Raw genomic sequence first — 13,632 nt, forward strand, 5'->3', positions numbered from 1 at the left:
CACGTAGGTGTCAGTTTTAAGAATATCCAAGATTTCTGCTTCAGTTTTGGCGCGAGCGACAATGGCACGTCCGTCAATAAGATCGTCATTTAAAGTGGCCCCTCCCATCTGGAAAAGGCCAGAATCGATATGTTCAATCATATCCTTCACGTGGGTCCTGCAAGGTATTCGTATGTCTGAAGTCAAACGGAGCATGATCGTGGGACTTACTCTCTGACCCTCATCCTCGCTTCCAAGGAGCCCTTAACATCGGGGATCAGAACAATCCATTCTGTTATGATTTCTGGTTCCATGTTCGTCGTCAATCCTTGGCTTGGCTTCTGCGGAGGTTCCAAGCCCAATTGTTGTCTTAATCCCAGATGCAAAACGTGGTTTTTTATTCCCTTCATCCGTTCGCCCTTATGTGCGCCCTATACGCCTTCCACCCCGCGTGAACCGCTGTAGCACGCCAATCTCGCGCCAGGTTGTAGCTGAGCCTTACTGCATGACCAGACATCATGAGTTCCTACGCCTTGACGTACGCCCTACATAGCTTGGCTTTACGCCTTTCTCCACTCGGACCACGCGTCATTTTCAGCCAATCATTCCCGGCCCACTCCCTCTGTTCTAGTGGGGTTGGGAGATACTGTCTTCTAGGACATCAAAGAACCCGACAGAGCCGGCTGCTCTGAGCTCTAGATACCGTAACTCGAATAGGATATGCTACAGCTCTACACCAATTCTGACATATTCACCGGCTGCGAGTAATTCAGTGACGGTATCCACCCCTTTCTCGGTCTAAACGAGCTATCAAGTCGTTGCTCTACATCTTCTCCAAATCACGCGCCACCTGTTCCACAAGTGATCCCTCTACCACCCCGCACTGCCAAGTAATGCTGATTGTAAGAGGTCTCCCAGGCACGCTCACACAATTGAATCCAAGTGCTGGACCCGTTACCATACCACATTGCGTAAAGACAACCTTCTCGAGCTTCAGGCCATTACTCTTCGATGAAGCAACCATGGGGGCTCGACCCAGGTTCGATAGCTCGTACGTATATTGCCTCGGCTTGCCGTTTTGATTTCGACAGTGCGATAGGAGGTCACCAATGCGGGCAAGCTGTGTCACCATGCTGCCATGAGGATATTCTCTAACCTTTGTCCCTATGTCTCTGCCAAATGACTGTGCCAGTTCAACGATCGCGCGTTCCTCGGATGCGGAGCCGTGTTCACACTGTGCAATCCTATCCAGCTGGTCACGGGGTACGTAGCTAGTTAAGTAGGAGATGTGGTTGACAATATCACCATCCGATGCTTTGGTGTGCCGGCGCACCGAAAAGGGCGTCACTGCTCGAAATCCGCTGTGGTCCTCAGGAATACCACGGTGGAGAGAGGCACAAATCAACGCGTGTAGGAGTCCGGTCAGGGTGATATTAGACCGCTTGCACCTTCGCAAAACACCCGAAAGCCTATCAGCTGGGATCGTCACCACTCGAGCCATAGATTTGAAAATCGTTGCTGACCCTGGGGATACAGCAGCCCCAGCCCACACTTGATCGTGGCAAGATGGGGAAGCATCGCAGCGAGCACAAGTACACCCGAGGCAGTCCACGCATTCTTCAACGGTAGCTGGCGCCTCCAGCGTCTCATTGAAGGCCATGGGCCAAGTTGGTGGTGAGGCTGATGCTGAGATATCGTGTAGGTTTTCCATCAGGGACACGTGGAAGGCTAGGCCGCTGAGCCCATCCGCAATAGCGTGGTGTGCAAGAAATGCGATGTCAAGCCTCTCGAGAACAGCTTGATTTGAATTCGATTCGGTTTTGTTGCGCAAATGTTCTAAGACGACAACCCTCCAGGCTGGTTTGTTACTGGGCCAGATTGCGCCATGCCGGTCACCGAGAACCTGAGATAGTATAGTATCTGCTGTGGGCTCACCCGATTCGTCACTCATTGACGTAGAATCACGGAAAGGGACAATCTCAAGCACATCCTCTCGATCAATGTGATGCAGTTGCTTGAACAGTGGAATACCGGCGCTCTTTTCATCTGAAACGCCGAAATGTAAACCAGGATGTTGTCGAAAAGTTGCCTGGATGCTCCGTTCTAAAGCGAACCGAACGCGCAGGAGCAGCTCAGGGCTTTCCAGCAATGAGACAGAATATGCCGCTGTAACTCCAGCTGAGCGGTAATGCCCTAAAGTGTGTCGGACGGAATAATACCGCCCCAATATACCTAAAAGAACGCCTATTAGTATCCAACCAACAGCGACATCCTCATTCCCGACCGTAAAAAAGGGGGGGGAACATCACAGAGATAGTGAGATTTTCGACGACGCTCCTCATAATGAACCCTGAAATCTTCTGGACGAGTAGAGGAACTTTACCTAGGGAGACTGGTGTATCGTCGGGCGTCATCTTGTTGTGTTTGTCGTTGTGGTGGCTCCTTGGAAGATACAAATTGAAAGAACAAAATGGTTCGAGAGGCTGAACTTATTAAGTATTACCTTCCATAGCCCCACAGGGGTCGCACTGCACTAATGCCGCCCAAGTCAACTGCCAAGCTCTAGTCCAGCGGCAATTCGGCCGGGAAGACCTTCGGCTGGCCGCCCATCACGTTTGCCGCTGTTGGCAATACGGTTTTCCCAATCAAATTCAAACTCGATAAAGGATTATATCACGATTACACCACATCATATTTTATCAAGCAGATTGCTACATTCTACCCCGTTATGCATCAGTTTCAGTCATTTTGTCTTCATCAATAATCATAGCCCATTCATGGTCCTCAGCCCCAAGCATGATATTACCTAACCAATTTTTGATCAAAGGGCCGAACTCGGCCGTCTTCTGCTGTAACTCAAGACTGCGATCACCGACCCGGATGGTTGATACTTGTTTTATAAAGAACTGTCAATCTAGGCAAGCATATGATCTTCAGAGTCAACGTCTGTTACTTACAGCTGTTCCAGACACAAACGCCTCGAGAAGTTTACCATCTATCCAAGCTGCCTCAAGCTCGGATATAGTAAACTTGACCTCCGAGACTTGCAGTTTACCTTCTAGCCGAGATTTAACTAGATCTAGGACAGAACGTCTAGTCACTCCATCAAGAATAAGTTTGTCGGTTAATGGTGCTGTCAGAAGCTTAGGGGTTGCGGTGCGTTCATCCTTAACAACGGCAAAGAAGTTACTCGCACCGGCTTCCGTAACTTGACCATCCTCTCCAAATAACCATAGGACTTGGTCATATCCTAAGCGCTGTGCCTCAGAGTGCGAGGCAAAACTGGGGCCATAATTGGCTCCGACCTTCACATGGCCAAATCCGCCAGGCCACGCCCTGATAGTATCACTTCGGGATGTGAGGAGCCGCAGGTCGGATCTGGGCTCAACACCGGGCGGCGAATCCGTAGAGAAATCAGGCCAGCAAACCATGGTTATGAGCAAGAGTGCTTCTTTGGGGACCTGCACTCCAAGCTGGCGCCCGGTTCCTATCAATGCAGGTCGGATGTAGCGAAAAGTGCCAGGTTTGGGCAGCCATCCTTCAAGATATTGTGAGTCAGTTGTCACCGAAAGTGAATCTCCGTGGACGGGGAAAATTACTTGGTGCGTCAAGCCGGGCTAGAGCTTTGATTAACTGAACAAGTTGTTCAGTATCGAATCTTGGCAGTGAAACCTTTTCCGCGCTCGTAGCTAGACGCTTTGCGTTTCGGTCGGGCCTAAAGAGCCTGAGACGGTTGTCAAGCCCCCGATACACTTTCATGCCTTCGAAACATTGCGTAGCATAGTGTAAACATGAGGCGAGAGGCGAAATGGGGAAGTCCCCGAAAGGCTTGATCAATGGATCTTCCCAGCCCCCGTCTACTGTCCAGCGGCACGTAACCATGTGGTCGGTGGCCACATTTTGTGCCCACAGCTCAGGAGACCCGGGCTCGGGAACTGGGCGCAGGACTGAAGCACGAGTAACCTTCAGTCGAGATGCATCGAGCGATGCCATGTTGAGAACAAAAGATCTCTGTTAAGGCGGAATTGCGATAACGGATAGGAAATATTAGACTTGTCTATTCATAGCCGACCACGATGCTGCTTCAGTCTTGTAGAATATTTATATATGTTTCTTAATCATAGCACAGAAAGCCACTAAGTATAATGGGCTAACTGTACTCGGTTAGCTTGAACTTAACTGAGCGGTGCATGCGGGGCATGTGGAACGCTTCGCAGGGCGTAAAACAGTTGCGCCCTGCACGAAAAGCTGTCGCCACGTGACTCGACTTTCACATGGGCGGGCTCGAGACTCCGCGTTCCACTTTCCAATTCACTGCGAGATGACCAGTCAACAATGTGAAACCTAAAGCCCATGTTCAGCTGGGGATAGCTGGATGTCGTGGCTGCATATGCAGGACCTTGAGGATAATTAATCCCAGCGACCAGAGGATCTTGATAGCTTCCTGAACAGTACTCCCGGTTCATTCAACGTCAACCACTCTTCGGTCGATGAGCTTCTCCTGTCACAGGACCTCTCTCAGCAAGCCGCGCCATGGGAGAGGAACTCCATGGATGCCGAAGTATTGCCAAACAATGGCCAAGCTTCGGTTAGACAAGGCCTTTATGGTCTACCACCCGAACTGACTCGGACAAATGACTCTTTTTGCGTTGATGATGACCCGAGCTTACCGCGACCGGCGTTCGATGCAGATTATCAAATCACATCAGATTCCTCCATCGGGTCCTTTGACTCTTTCACATCATCAGCGTCGACTGCTGTACGAAGGAGAAGAACAAGTAGAAGAAGGAGACAAGCTGTAAGATCGGATATCGAGATAACGGGACAAAGGGCCAAAACCACAAGTACAGCAGGTAGAAGATACCAATGTACGTTTTGTACCGACGCCTTCAAGACCAAACATGATTGGCAACGACACGAGACAAGTATGCACTTGAGCCTTGAACAGTGGAAGTAAGTCATTGAATAGTCAGGCGGCTCGATCATATCCAGTGTCAGATTGCTCAATGTTTCGCAGGTGCTCAAGATTTGGCCCGGTAATACAGCACTCAGATGGTCACGACTACTGTGTGTTCTGCAACCTTTGCGACCCTTCACCCGACCATCCAGAGTTACATAATTATTCCGCTTGCGTAGCCCAGCCAGATGAAGCTCGTCTATTTCACCGAAAAGATCATTTACGGCAGCACCTGCGGCTATTCCATCGCGGATGCAAATTCAACGACTCAATGAAGAGTTGGCTCTCGTATACAGATAAGGTCAAGTCCCGGCGTGGATTCTGCGACGCGCGCATGGAGACTTGGACTGAGAGGCAGAAGCACCTGGCTGCACACTTTCGAATGGGCATCGACATGAAGGAGTGGAAAGGCGATCGCGGTTTTGACCAACAGGTTGACGATAACGTGGAAGATGATATACCTGTCTTTTTGATCGGCGATCAGAGACGGACAATGGAGCCATTCTTTGCATCTCGAGCAGACCATCGCTCAGGAATGAGTATTCCAGAAATCTACAGGCCCTCCAACTTCGACGAAACGGGCTCGGTATTGACTTCGAACCGAACAGATTTGATTCAGAGACCTCATTCCTACCGAGACACAGAACGTGCTTTACTTAGATATGTCTCTGACGAGATCTGCCAAGGGCGTGTACCTTCGGATCGTCAATTGCAGAGGAAAACCAGCGAAATTATGTATGGGCCAGACAATGCGTGGGATCCCACGTGGGCCGACAATCCTCAATGGCTGGAGATGTTCAAGAAAAAAGCTGGACTGATCAGCCTGCCGCTCAGTCAGGGGAAGAACGCATTTTTAGGAGTCGATGTTTTATAGCTGTCGTCTTCCAGAAGAAGAAGTAACCATCTGTATATCCAATTTCCGAGCACTGGATTGGCATAGCCCCTCAGCTCTACCGGCCCTACGGAGGGCTTTACACCTGGAATCCACTCTTTTGGTCAATAGTCGCCTGGTTCCTTCCTGGGTATTCGATCATGTGACTGGTAACGAGCGACTTGGTGTTCTTCTGCCGAGGATGAAACTGAGTCTGATACAGTCACGGTGCCTGGCCCTTATTCCAAGCCGCGTGATAACTATAGGTGACATACCATCACGTGATTATAAGCTATCGGTAGCTTTGGAGTCCTTTTCCTTGAGGCCGCACTTTTGGATGGTCTTGTCATCCGTGGCTGTAGACACTGTTTGCAAAAATATGTAGAGACTGAGGGTATTCCACAGCAGATTCCTGCCGGGCATAGTTTCCGCGAAAGTTTTTTTTCTCTTATTGTTACACTGGCAAAAGAGCTAAGAATTGAGATGCTGATCGCCGCAATAACAGAAATATTAGAAATCACTACTTCCTGATTATACAGGGATGATGATGATGATGATGATGATTATGATGATTAGTGATTTAATATTGCTTAAAAATTACTTAGAATATATATTTCTCTGCCTTTTCTGTATTTTAGATTATCTAATAAGCAAAAAGCAGCGCTGAGTTAAATCTAAAGCATAAAAAAACTTATTCAAGTTCTGCAAAAAATCTAGTTCATTAGCAGCATAGCAGGCAAATTAGCACAAAGCTGATGGGCTCGCTGGATCAAGCAAAAAGAGATCAAATGCGTCCAGGGAGAGGATCGAACTCTCAACCTCACGATTAACAGTCGTACGCGCTAACCAATTGCGCCACCCAGACGATTTGTTGAGACGGCCAGTAGCTGGAGGAAGTATGAAGCATGTCACGTATGTGCAGGAAAAGAGAGTCGGCAAAAAGCAACGTCCTAGGAGAGGATCGAACTCTCAACCTCACGATTAACAGTCGTACGCGCTAACCAATTGCGCCACCAAGACGTGGTTGGTGATCGGCAAAAGATATGTCCTTATCACACGGCGGAAAGTCGAAAGGCAGCTCTCAGGCTCTCAAACAGTCTTTCGGGTGGTGCGAGATGAGGCCTGGACACGCTCCCGCGAGATGAGGCAGCCTGAAGCTAACAGACTCGGTTGAGGGTTCTGGGGGATCTCAACCATGGAAAGACGGGAGAAGGATTAGGGCTGAACCTTATTCTGACGGCCGCTGCACCTGGTGTGCAGAGGGATATGCTCCTGTCAACGAAATCACAATATAAAAAATACCACTTCTCAGTTCAAAAATTACTCAATTTTAATCTCTTCAAACCTGGGAGTCCCTGTTGTTAGTTCCTTCACCCCCGAGAATCAGCCATCTACGCCGAATGCACGCGCTTCATATGCTGGGTATACTGCGCGCGAGTATAGAAGAACAGGCTCCGCACGCAGAACCGACATGGATAGAGCTTCTTCGGCTCATGATTCACCTGATAATGCTTACAGAACCCAGCATGGCTGTAGTAAGCAGCTTCACAGGGTTGCCCATCGGCCCCCCGGAAGGTGCAGATATATCTATCCATGTTGTCCCGCACGTAGTGATATCGACCGGAGCGGTTTCGCCCTGCAGCCGCGGCTGCAGTTGGGGCTTGAGTCTGCTCCCGAGTCACGGGGGCGGAGGTTGTTGTTCCCGGTCGGGGTCGGCGCTGGTGTGGTCCTGCTCCCGGCTGTGGCTGATCCTGTTGCTGGTTCTCAGGACATGCTACGCGCGAGGGGGGGTGGACGACGTACTCTCGAGCACCAGGCAAGAACTCACGCAGGCCGGGGTCTTGACCTGTCTGCTCCTGTAGCAACGGCCATTCCTCTTCGGCATCGGCCTGACCAACCAACGCCTGCTGGTCTTGGGCTGGCTCTTGCGGAGCGAAAGCAGAGCTCAGGAGGTTTAAAAAACGATAAGGATAAGAGGACATACTTACTGGTCTGGATAAATCAAATCTTCAGATGTGCCGTCGCCTGTAAAGAGATGGATCAAGAATGGGTGCAGAGAAATGGCACAATGTCTTTTTATGTTCTTTGGACAGGGGGTAACAAGTAAGAAGGAGATGGGGATGTCGCTATGCAACGAAGAGATAGTACAATGAATTGTAAGTCTAAGAATTAACTGGGAAAAATGTTTCGCTTTGTTGGAATGAATGCTCCACTAGTTTCTTTATTCCATGTTGGTAGAAGTACGGTCATCATATGGACTCGATGATCACCATGCTACTGATACGGGATTATTGATGACACACACACCTAACTCTTTTAAAACTCATTCATCCCGTCCTAAATTGACGGTAATTCTAACTCAATTTCTATTTTAATAGGTAATGCATTTTTGCGGGGAAGGGGCGAGTCGGGGTTCACCTCGCCAAGTTAAGACATCGCGTGATGTAGAACCCCAGAAGAGTCCCCGTCATCTCTGTTAGCTCCGACTACGCATATCAGTTAGCGTTATCAGATGTGGAGAGAAGAAGTATTTTGTCTGCAGTATAATGGCAACATGATTAAAGATTTTCATGTGTGCAAATTAATACCGATCAAATTCGCGCAGCACAGTCTCCGTTCCCCCACAAACCGCCCCGCACCCTTGACCTTATCACGTAGCCCCGCCGCCAACGCCGGACCCACCGCCCCACCAGACTCCTGCAGCTCGCGCAGATGCTTTCCCGGCGGAAAGATCTTCTCGTTCCTGAGGTGGCCGGGATAAACCAGCGCGGATGGCGAGCAGGTGGCGGCGCCGCTCGGCGGGATGCACCACGAACCAAAAATCCACGTCGGAGTCGTGGAGGTTGAGCGCCGTCTTGCTCTTGTGGGCGCCGCGGACCCCGTGGTTGAGACTGCCCACGTACGCCAGCGGCTGGCCCTGGTAGCGGAACCGCGTCAGCACTCCATCGACACACGCCTTGATTTCCGCGTACCGCTGCATCCAGTGCTTCCTCGGGCGTCACACTCCGGCAGCATAGGTCGGCTTGTGCTTAGTCAAGGAGTGTGTTTTGCCGGGCCCAGTTCGCTGCGTCGAGGCGGTAGAGGAGTAGTGCTACGTTGACCCCGGTGGTGGATTCTTGGTTGATGGTTAGGCTGAAGGGCTCGTTGGTGCGGTGCGGGAAGGCGTGCTTGAACAGGAGGGTGTGTATTGGTGGATGGTCTCAGCTTGGAAGGCTTCGATTTCGTCAATCTAGGTGCTGGTAAAGAGGTGGTGATGCGTGGTCTGATCTTGCAGGCTGCTAAAGCAGATCTTGAGGTATTCGAGTTTGTCGTAGGAGGCACGGAGGAGATCTTTTAGGGGCAGAGACGGGGGCACGTCGCGTGGCAGTTGCGGGGCAGCTATCGGCTCGACCGTCATGGTGGGGCTGGGTTTTGCGGGCAGTCGATTGAATGCGTTCCCGAAATGCCACAAGTGGACTGTCGATGAGGTCATATACTAATTCCAGACAAGATTACCCGTCAGATAGCTGGGAGCTGCGTTCATTGCCGTAGTTGACCCGTTACATCCATTGCTCAGGGATGGGCCAGACCCGGGCTCAAAACGAATGCGGAACGTAGATAGCAAGCCAGTCATTAGGACTTGACCAAAGAATACCCGCAATTCCGCTAGGATGGTGGACAACAAAGCCATGCAATTGATGACAATGGATTTCTGTAAGTACAGAAAGACAGACACTAGCCAACAATAAGGCTTAGACATGGCTAGCATATCAGAACAAACCCAGAAGGAGGCACCGAAAGAGTACAAAAGAAGGTGGCATCGAAACAAAGATCTTGACAAAACAAGGAGATACGAGACCGAAGACCAAGAAGATACCGAGAGAAAATCGAAAGATCTAGGCGACAAACGAGAGATTTCGACAGTCAGATGCGGTAGAAGGTGGCAAGAAGACACCACGCAGGGCGATGAATGAGCGTCGCAGATGAATTGCAAACACAGATGATCAAAACAGAGACTTGATCTCCGAGGGAAACTGTTGTGGCTCAAGTCGGCGCGGAAATTGGCCTCTGAGGGAGACCGGTCGCTGGGGTTGAAACTTGTTAGCTATGTTGACAGAACCAAGGAGGCATAGGAGGATCAGTGGTGATGTGAGATCAATGGGTAAAGGAGTGAACTCATAGCTCACCTGAGCGATAGATTGCTGGGTCCATGTTCTCGCCATCGTGTCCTATTCGTGGATTATGCCAACCTGGCTTCCAGTACGTAGACAGTCTCCAGTGCGTTGGTCGTTTCCTGCACCTAGGTTCATGTTCCTTTTCAGGCCCGATGATACGAGCTGGGCCTACGCCCAAACTAGATCCTTTCTTCCACATGGTACTCTCCGGCCAGAGTGGGCCCTCGCGGTATTTCCTCCCCATGGGGAATTTCTCCTCTCTGTTTACATACTCCTTAGGGTGCTCTCGCTGTAGGCGACCTTTTTCGTTGAAGGAAACTTTTCCCTCAGGCATGTCATCTATATGCTGTGCAGTCCTGAGCGCATGCTCCACAGAAACGTAATGACGACCCAACTCGGACTTGGTGAGAGCAAGTTCGCTCAACGACCACCAAATTCCTGGATTGTCAGCTTACGCCCAAAAACACAGGATGAAGACATACACAGGAGTTGTTGCGGTGGATCAAAGTATCATCCATGAGCCTGCAAGAGTGGTCCTCTTTCGACTTTCGGGTCTTTGAAAACCCAAACCACCGGAAATATGATTTCATTGGTAAGAGTCCCATGATATCTGCTGAAGTCAAGGAAAAGAGAGATATCGATAGCTAGGATTGTGCTTGCCATGGTGCAGGTCTAGAGCACAACTATTTATGCCCCCCATGGTATACTGCAATGAACCATATCGCTGCACTTGATCACCATGTCATCTGCTACACAGTGAAATCGCGGCGAAGAGCATAGGTAGACAATAGAGAAACATGATGGGATCCTGCCTCACTCAGCCTGCGCGGGCGGTTTCGCGCTGAGACCCATGTTGTGGCCGGGCAGACTTTTGTGCCTTTGTGATCATAATCTAGTCCCTCATCAATGAAGACAAACGGATCAAAGATCAAAGGTAAGCAGATCACAGTAGTGGCAGCTCTTGTTTTCTTCTGATAAAGACAAAGACCAGAGGCTGCAATTTGAGACAAAGTGTATCAACCACCTTACAACTAGATGGCTGGGATAGTCAAAATTCTAATAATGGAAGTGCAGCTTCAAAGACATGTTGAGAATCTTGCACAAAGGAGGTGGATTGGTGTTGTGCTATTTCCATCAGAGTCGTGCACTATTTAAGGTTGCTGAGTGCTACATATGTCTCAGGCTGAAGCCAGTTTTCTCTATCTTCCACACACACACACACACACACACACACACACACACACACACACACAGAAAGTCACACTCACATACACTGCGAACAGAAAATGGAAAGCAGCCTCTTTTTCTCCGACGATCCCCTCGTGCAGCAAGCAAACCAGGTGGTGTTTGATGTAATGGACGGGATAGAGGAGCCGCACCTTGGGGCCAAGCGCATCGACGCCATAATTCGTCCATACTTCTTGACTCCCGAGGAAAAGCGGAAGAGGCGTGAACCTCTAGAGCCGTTTTGGGAGGAGGTAAGTTCGACTGCCGCTGCCACGGGCTACGATAGTCAAGGGCAGGATAGATTGATTCAGCTCATGTGCAATTTGAGTCAGCTTCCGCCGCTCAAGGTCACTTGGTACGGGGCACGTCTGTGGACAAGCTTTCCTAAGTTTGGGCGGGTGATGCGAGAGGACTTCCCAAACGCGCTTCCTGAAATTGATCCCGATCCGACGGCCAAGTGCTGCGGACGCCTCCACATTCCACAGGATGCCCGGTGTCCCGTGGGTGACGCCAAGAAGCCGAAGAATGATGCATGGATCGCGGTAGACCTGAACCGGGACTCCTTCATGGCCAGAGTTCTCGGACATCAGCTGCGGCCGTGGAAGCAATTCGCCATCTGGCAGCTGCGATCCGCGCTCGAGTGGCCCCATGTAAACCCTCGTCTCGTCGATCACCATCTTGCTATCGTGCGTGAATGGATTTTCCATGCGGGCTACGAGCTGTATCGCCAGCGATACGAAGGCGTTCTCGAACCGGATGAGGTCCGTCGCACACAGCCGGGGCCCCTCTACCGTGGTAGGGCGGATATCCCCCGCGAGCGGTGGATCTTCTGGAAAGAACGCATTGCGGAGCTCGCGAAATTCGCCTCCGATGACTTTCAGAAGACCGCGGCGGCCCTGGTGGATCGGATGAACAAAATTGAGGAGGATCTGCATGATACCCCATTGTCGCAAAAGACAAACTTGTGTTATTGATGCGACCATGAGACTTTAAGTTGATATTCACTTCTTTGGTATTTGATTTACAATATTACGCCCCTGAGGCAGTTTCAACATCTACCTTATGATTCCTTTGTCCGAACCTTCTTGAAACTTAGGAAGCACATTATGCTATTTATTTGTACTATGCGTGCGTGCGCACACACAGAGAGCAGCTGGCTTTCTTTGAGTTCTCTGGTGTGTACCCCTGACTCGCCGCTTTGGTCGCGGCTACCACGACCCCGAGTAAAACGTAAACCACACGACAGGGAAGAATAGTAACTTGCTATTGGCAGAGTTCCAAGTAGAGAGAATGCTACTGCTAGAATTCGTGGCTCTTTGGGTAAGTCATTGGTCGCCTCGCTTTTTTCCCAGACCCAGGGCCTCCACGATGAAGGCCAGATCCAACGCATGGCCAGGGAAAGGGAGCCGCCTGTCCCCCCAACTGCTCCACTGCTGGCCACGTTCTGTTTTCTTTCTCATACAACTGGGCACGTGTATTATAGCTCTGCAATTGGTCTTTCAGGCGCTCTTGAATTCGCTAGAGAGAACAATCCTTAAGATGACGATTTTCTTCCTTTATTTTCCTCCCTCTCTGCTTTGAAACCCAGAGCACAGTACAGTTAGGGCTAATGAGCGAACTACTAGCACATACAGCCGGAACCACCAAAGTCTTCTCAGCCCGAATGCTATGAAAGAGCTCCTTGATGAACCTCCCAGTTGTGCCTCGCAGACGCATACCCCAAAGTCGCTCATCGCGAACATCCTCAGGCCAGTAAGCCTCGAAGACTAGTAAGTAGTATTTGCTGTATCCAGAATCAATGCAGATTGCTGTTAGAGAGACATTTTCCAGCTACACAACACAGCCTCCTTTTTTTTGCGGCGGAAGTATTGTACTGCACGCCACGTTGAGTACACACTCTCCTCTCGACAGACGAAGCAATAATATCCCCAAGCCTCCCCCACCACGCCAAACATCAAATCTTTGATATCATGGATGCGATTTATTTAGAGAAAGAGCTGACGTTTAACACGCTTAGTCGGTCGGGCTGCCCCGTCCCGGCCCCGGAGAGGCCTTCCCGAGTTTCCCATAACCATCGCCTCACGAAATCTTGGCCCACAATCCCGTTCCTGCCTACACAGTTCCCTTCTGGCCACGAAAGTCTAGAATCTAATCGCTCCGATCACCGAACCACGCCCCAATATCACACCTCGACCCAAGATCGAGGCTGATACGCTGCGGGACTTCCAAATCGGATACCCAGCTGCTCATAATCTGGAGCCTGAACATTAGGGGCTTGCCTTCCGCATTGGTGGTCTTCACCGGAGTCTTGCATGGTGTCTCAATGCCTGACATTACACTCGCGCGACTTCCTTAGCTGGAGTCGGACGCAAGGCTGCCCAGCATTGACTATCAGGTTCAGTGGGCTGTCAATTTGGGGCAAAGTTAGTCGTCGAGTTCAGGGG

General features: G+C 50.4%; 4 protein-coding genes and 2 non-coding genes across 6 annotated transcripts; 1 reads left to right on the plus strand and 5 right to left on the minus strand.

Moving 5' to 3' along the window:
• Window positions 1–571: 571 nt before the first annotated feature.
• On the minus strand, window positions 572–2,305 carry ASPACDRAFT_78153 (uncharacterized protein). The gene has a single exon (XM_020205123.1). The coding sequence runs from the start codon at window positions 1,928–1,930 to the stop codon at window positions 803–805; it is 1,128 nt and encodes a 375-aa protein (XP_020056562.1). The 5' UTR covers window positions 1,931–2,305; the 3' UTR covers window positions 572–802.
• Window positions 2,306–2,644: 339 nt separating this feature from the next.
• ASPACDRAFT_118280 (uncharacterized protein) lies at window positions 2,645–4,051 on the minus strand. Its single transcript, XM_020196154.1, has 2 exons — window positions 3,579–4,051; window positions 2,645–3,517 (listed from the first exon to the last, which is right to left on the minus strand). The coding sequence occupies exons 1-2, from the start codon at window positions 3,970–3,972 to the stop codon at window positions 2,919–2,921; spliced, it is 993 nt and encodes a 330-aa protein (XP_020056563.1). The 5' UTR covers window positions 3,973–4,051; the 3' UTR covers window positions 2,645–2,918.
• A 2,547-nt stretch (window positions 4,052–6,598) lies between these two features.
• Window positions 6,599–6,672, minus strand: ASPACDRAFT_t150. Its single transcript has one exon. It is a non-coding gene; the product is annotated as a tRNA-Asn (tRNA).
• Window positions 6,673–6,753: 81 nt separating this feature from the next.
• Window positions 6,754–6,827, minus strand: ASPACDRAFT_t149. Its single transcript has one exon. It is a non-coding gene; the product is annotated as a tRNA-Asn (tRNA).
• A 371-nt stretch (window positions 6,828–7,198) lies between these two features.
• On the minus strand, window positions 7,199–7,789 carry ASPACDRAFT_60074 (uncharacterized protein; the record flags this gene model as incomplete). The annotated part of the gene is made up of 1 exon (XM_020203519.1): window positions 7,199–7,789. One exon carries the CDS (start codon window positions 7,787–7,789, stop codon window positions 7,199–7,201), a length of 591 nt encoding a protein of 196 aa, XP_020056564.1.
• Window positions 7,790–11,247: 3,458 nt separating this feature from the next.
• Window positions 11,248–12,162, plus strand: ASPACDRAFT_42810 (DUF3632 domain-containing protein; the record flags this gene model as incomplete). The annotated part of the gene is made up of 1 exon (XM_020201156.1): window positions 11,248–12,162. One exon carries the CDS (start codon window positions 11,248–11,250, stop codon window positions 12,160–12,162), a length of 915 nt encoding a protein of 304 aa, XP_020056565.1.
• Between the last annotated feature and the right edge of the window lie 1,470 nt (window positions 12,163–13,632).

Source organism: Aspergillus aculeatus (assembly GCF_001890905.1).
Source record: "Aspergillus aculeatus ATCC 16872 unplaced genomic scaffold ASPACscaffold_7, whole genome shotgun sequence".
Classification (NCBI taxonomy): domain Eukaryota; kingdom Fungi; phylum Ascomycota; class Eurotiomycetes; order Eurotiales; family Aspergillaceae; genus Aspergillus; species Aspergillus aculeatus.

Bases quoted from the DNA above. Each gene is read 5' to 3' on its own strand.
- ASPACDRAFT_118280 (XM_020196154.1), bottom strand. From the start codon at position 3,972: ATGGCATCGCTCGATGCATCTCGACTGAAGGTTACTCGTGCTTCAGTC. The intron at 3,518-3,578 runs GTAATTTTCCCC...AATATCTTGAAG, and splicing joins AGCCCGGCTTGACGCACCAA to GATGGCTGCCCAAACCTGGC.
- ASPACDRAFT_78153 (XM_020205123.1), bottom strand. From the start codon at position 1,930: ATGAGTGACGAATCGGGTGAGCCCACAGCAGATACTATACTATCTCAG.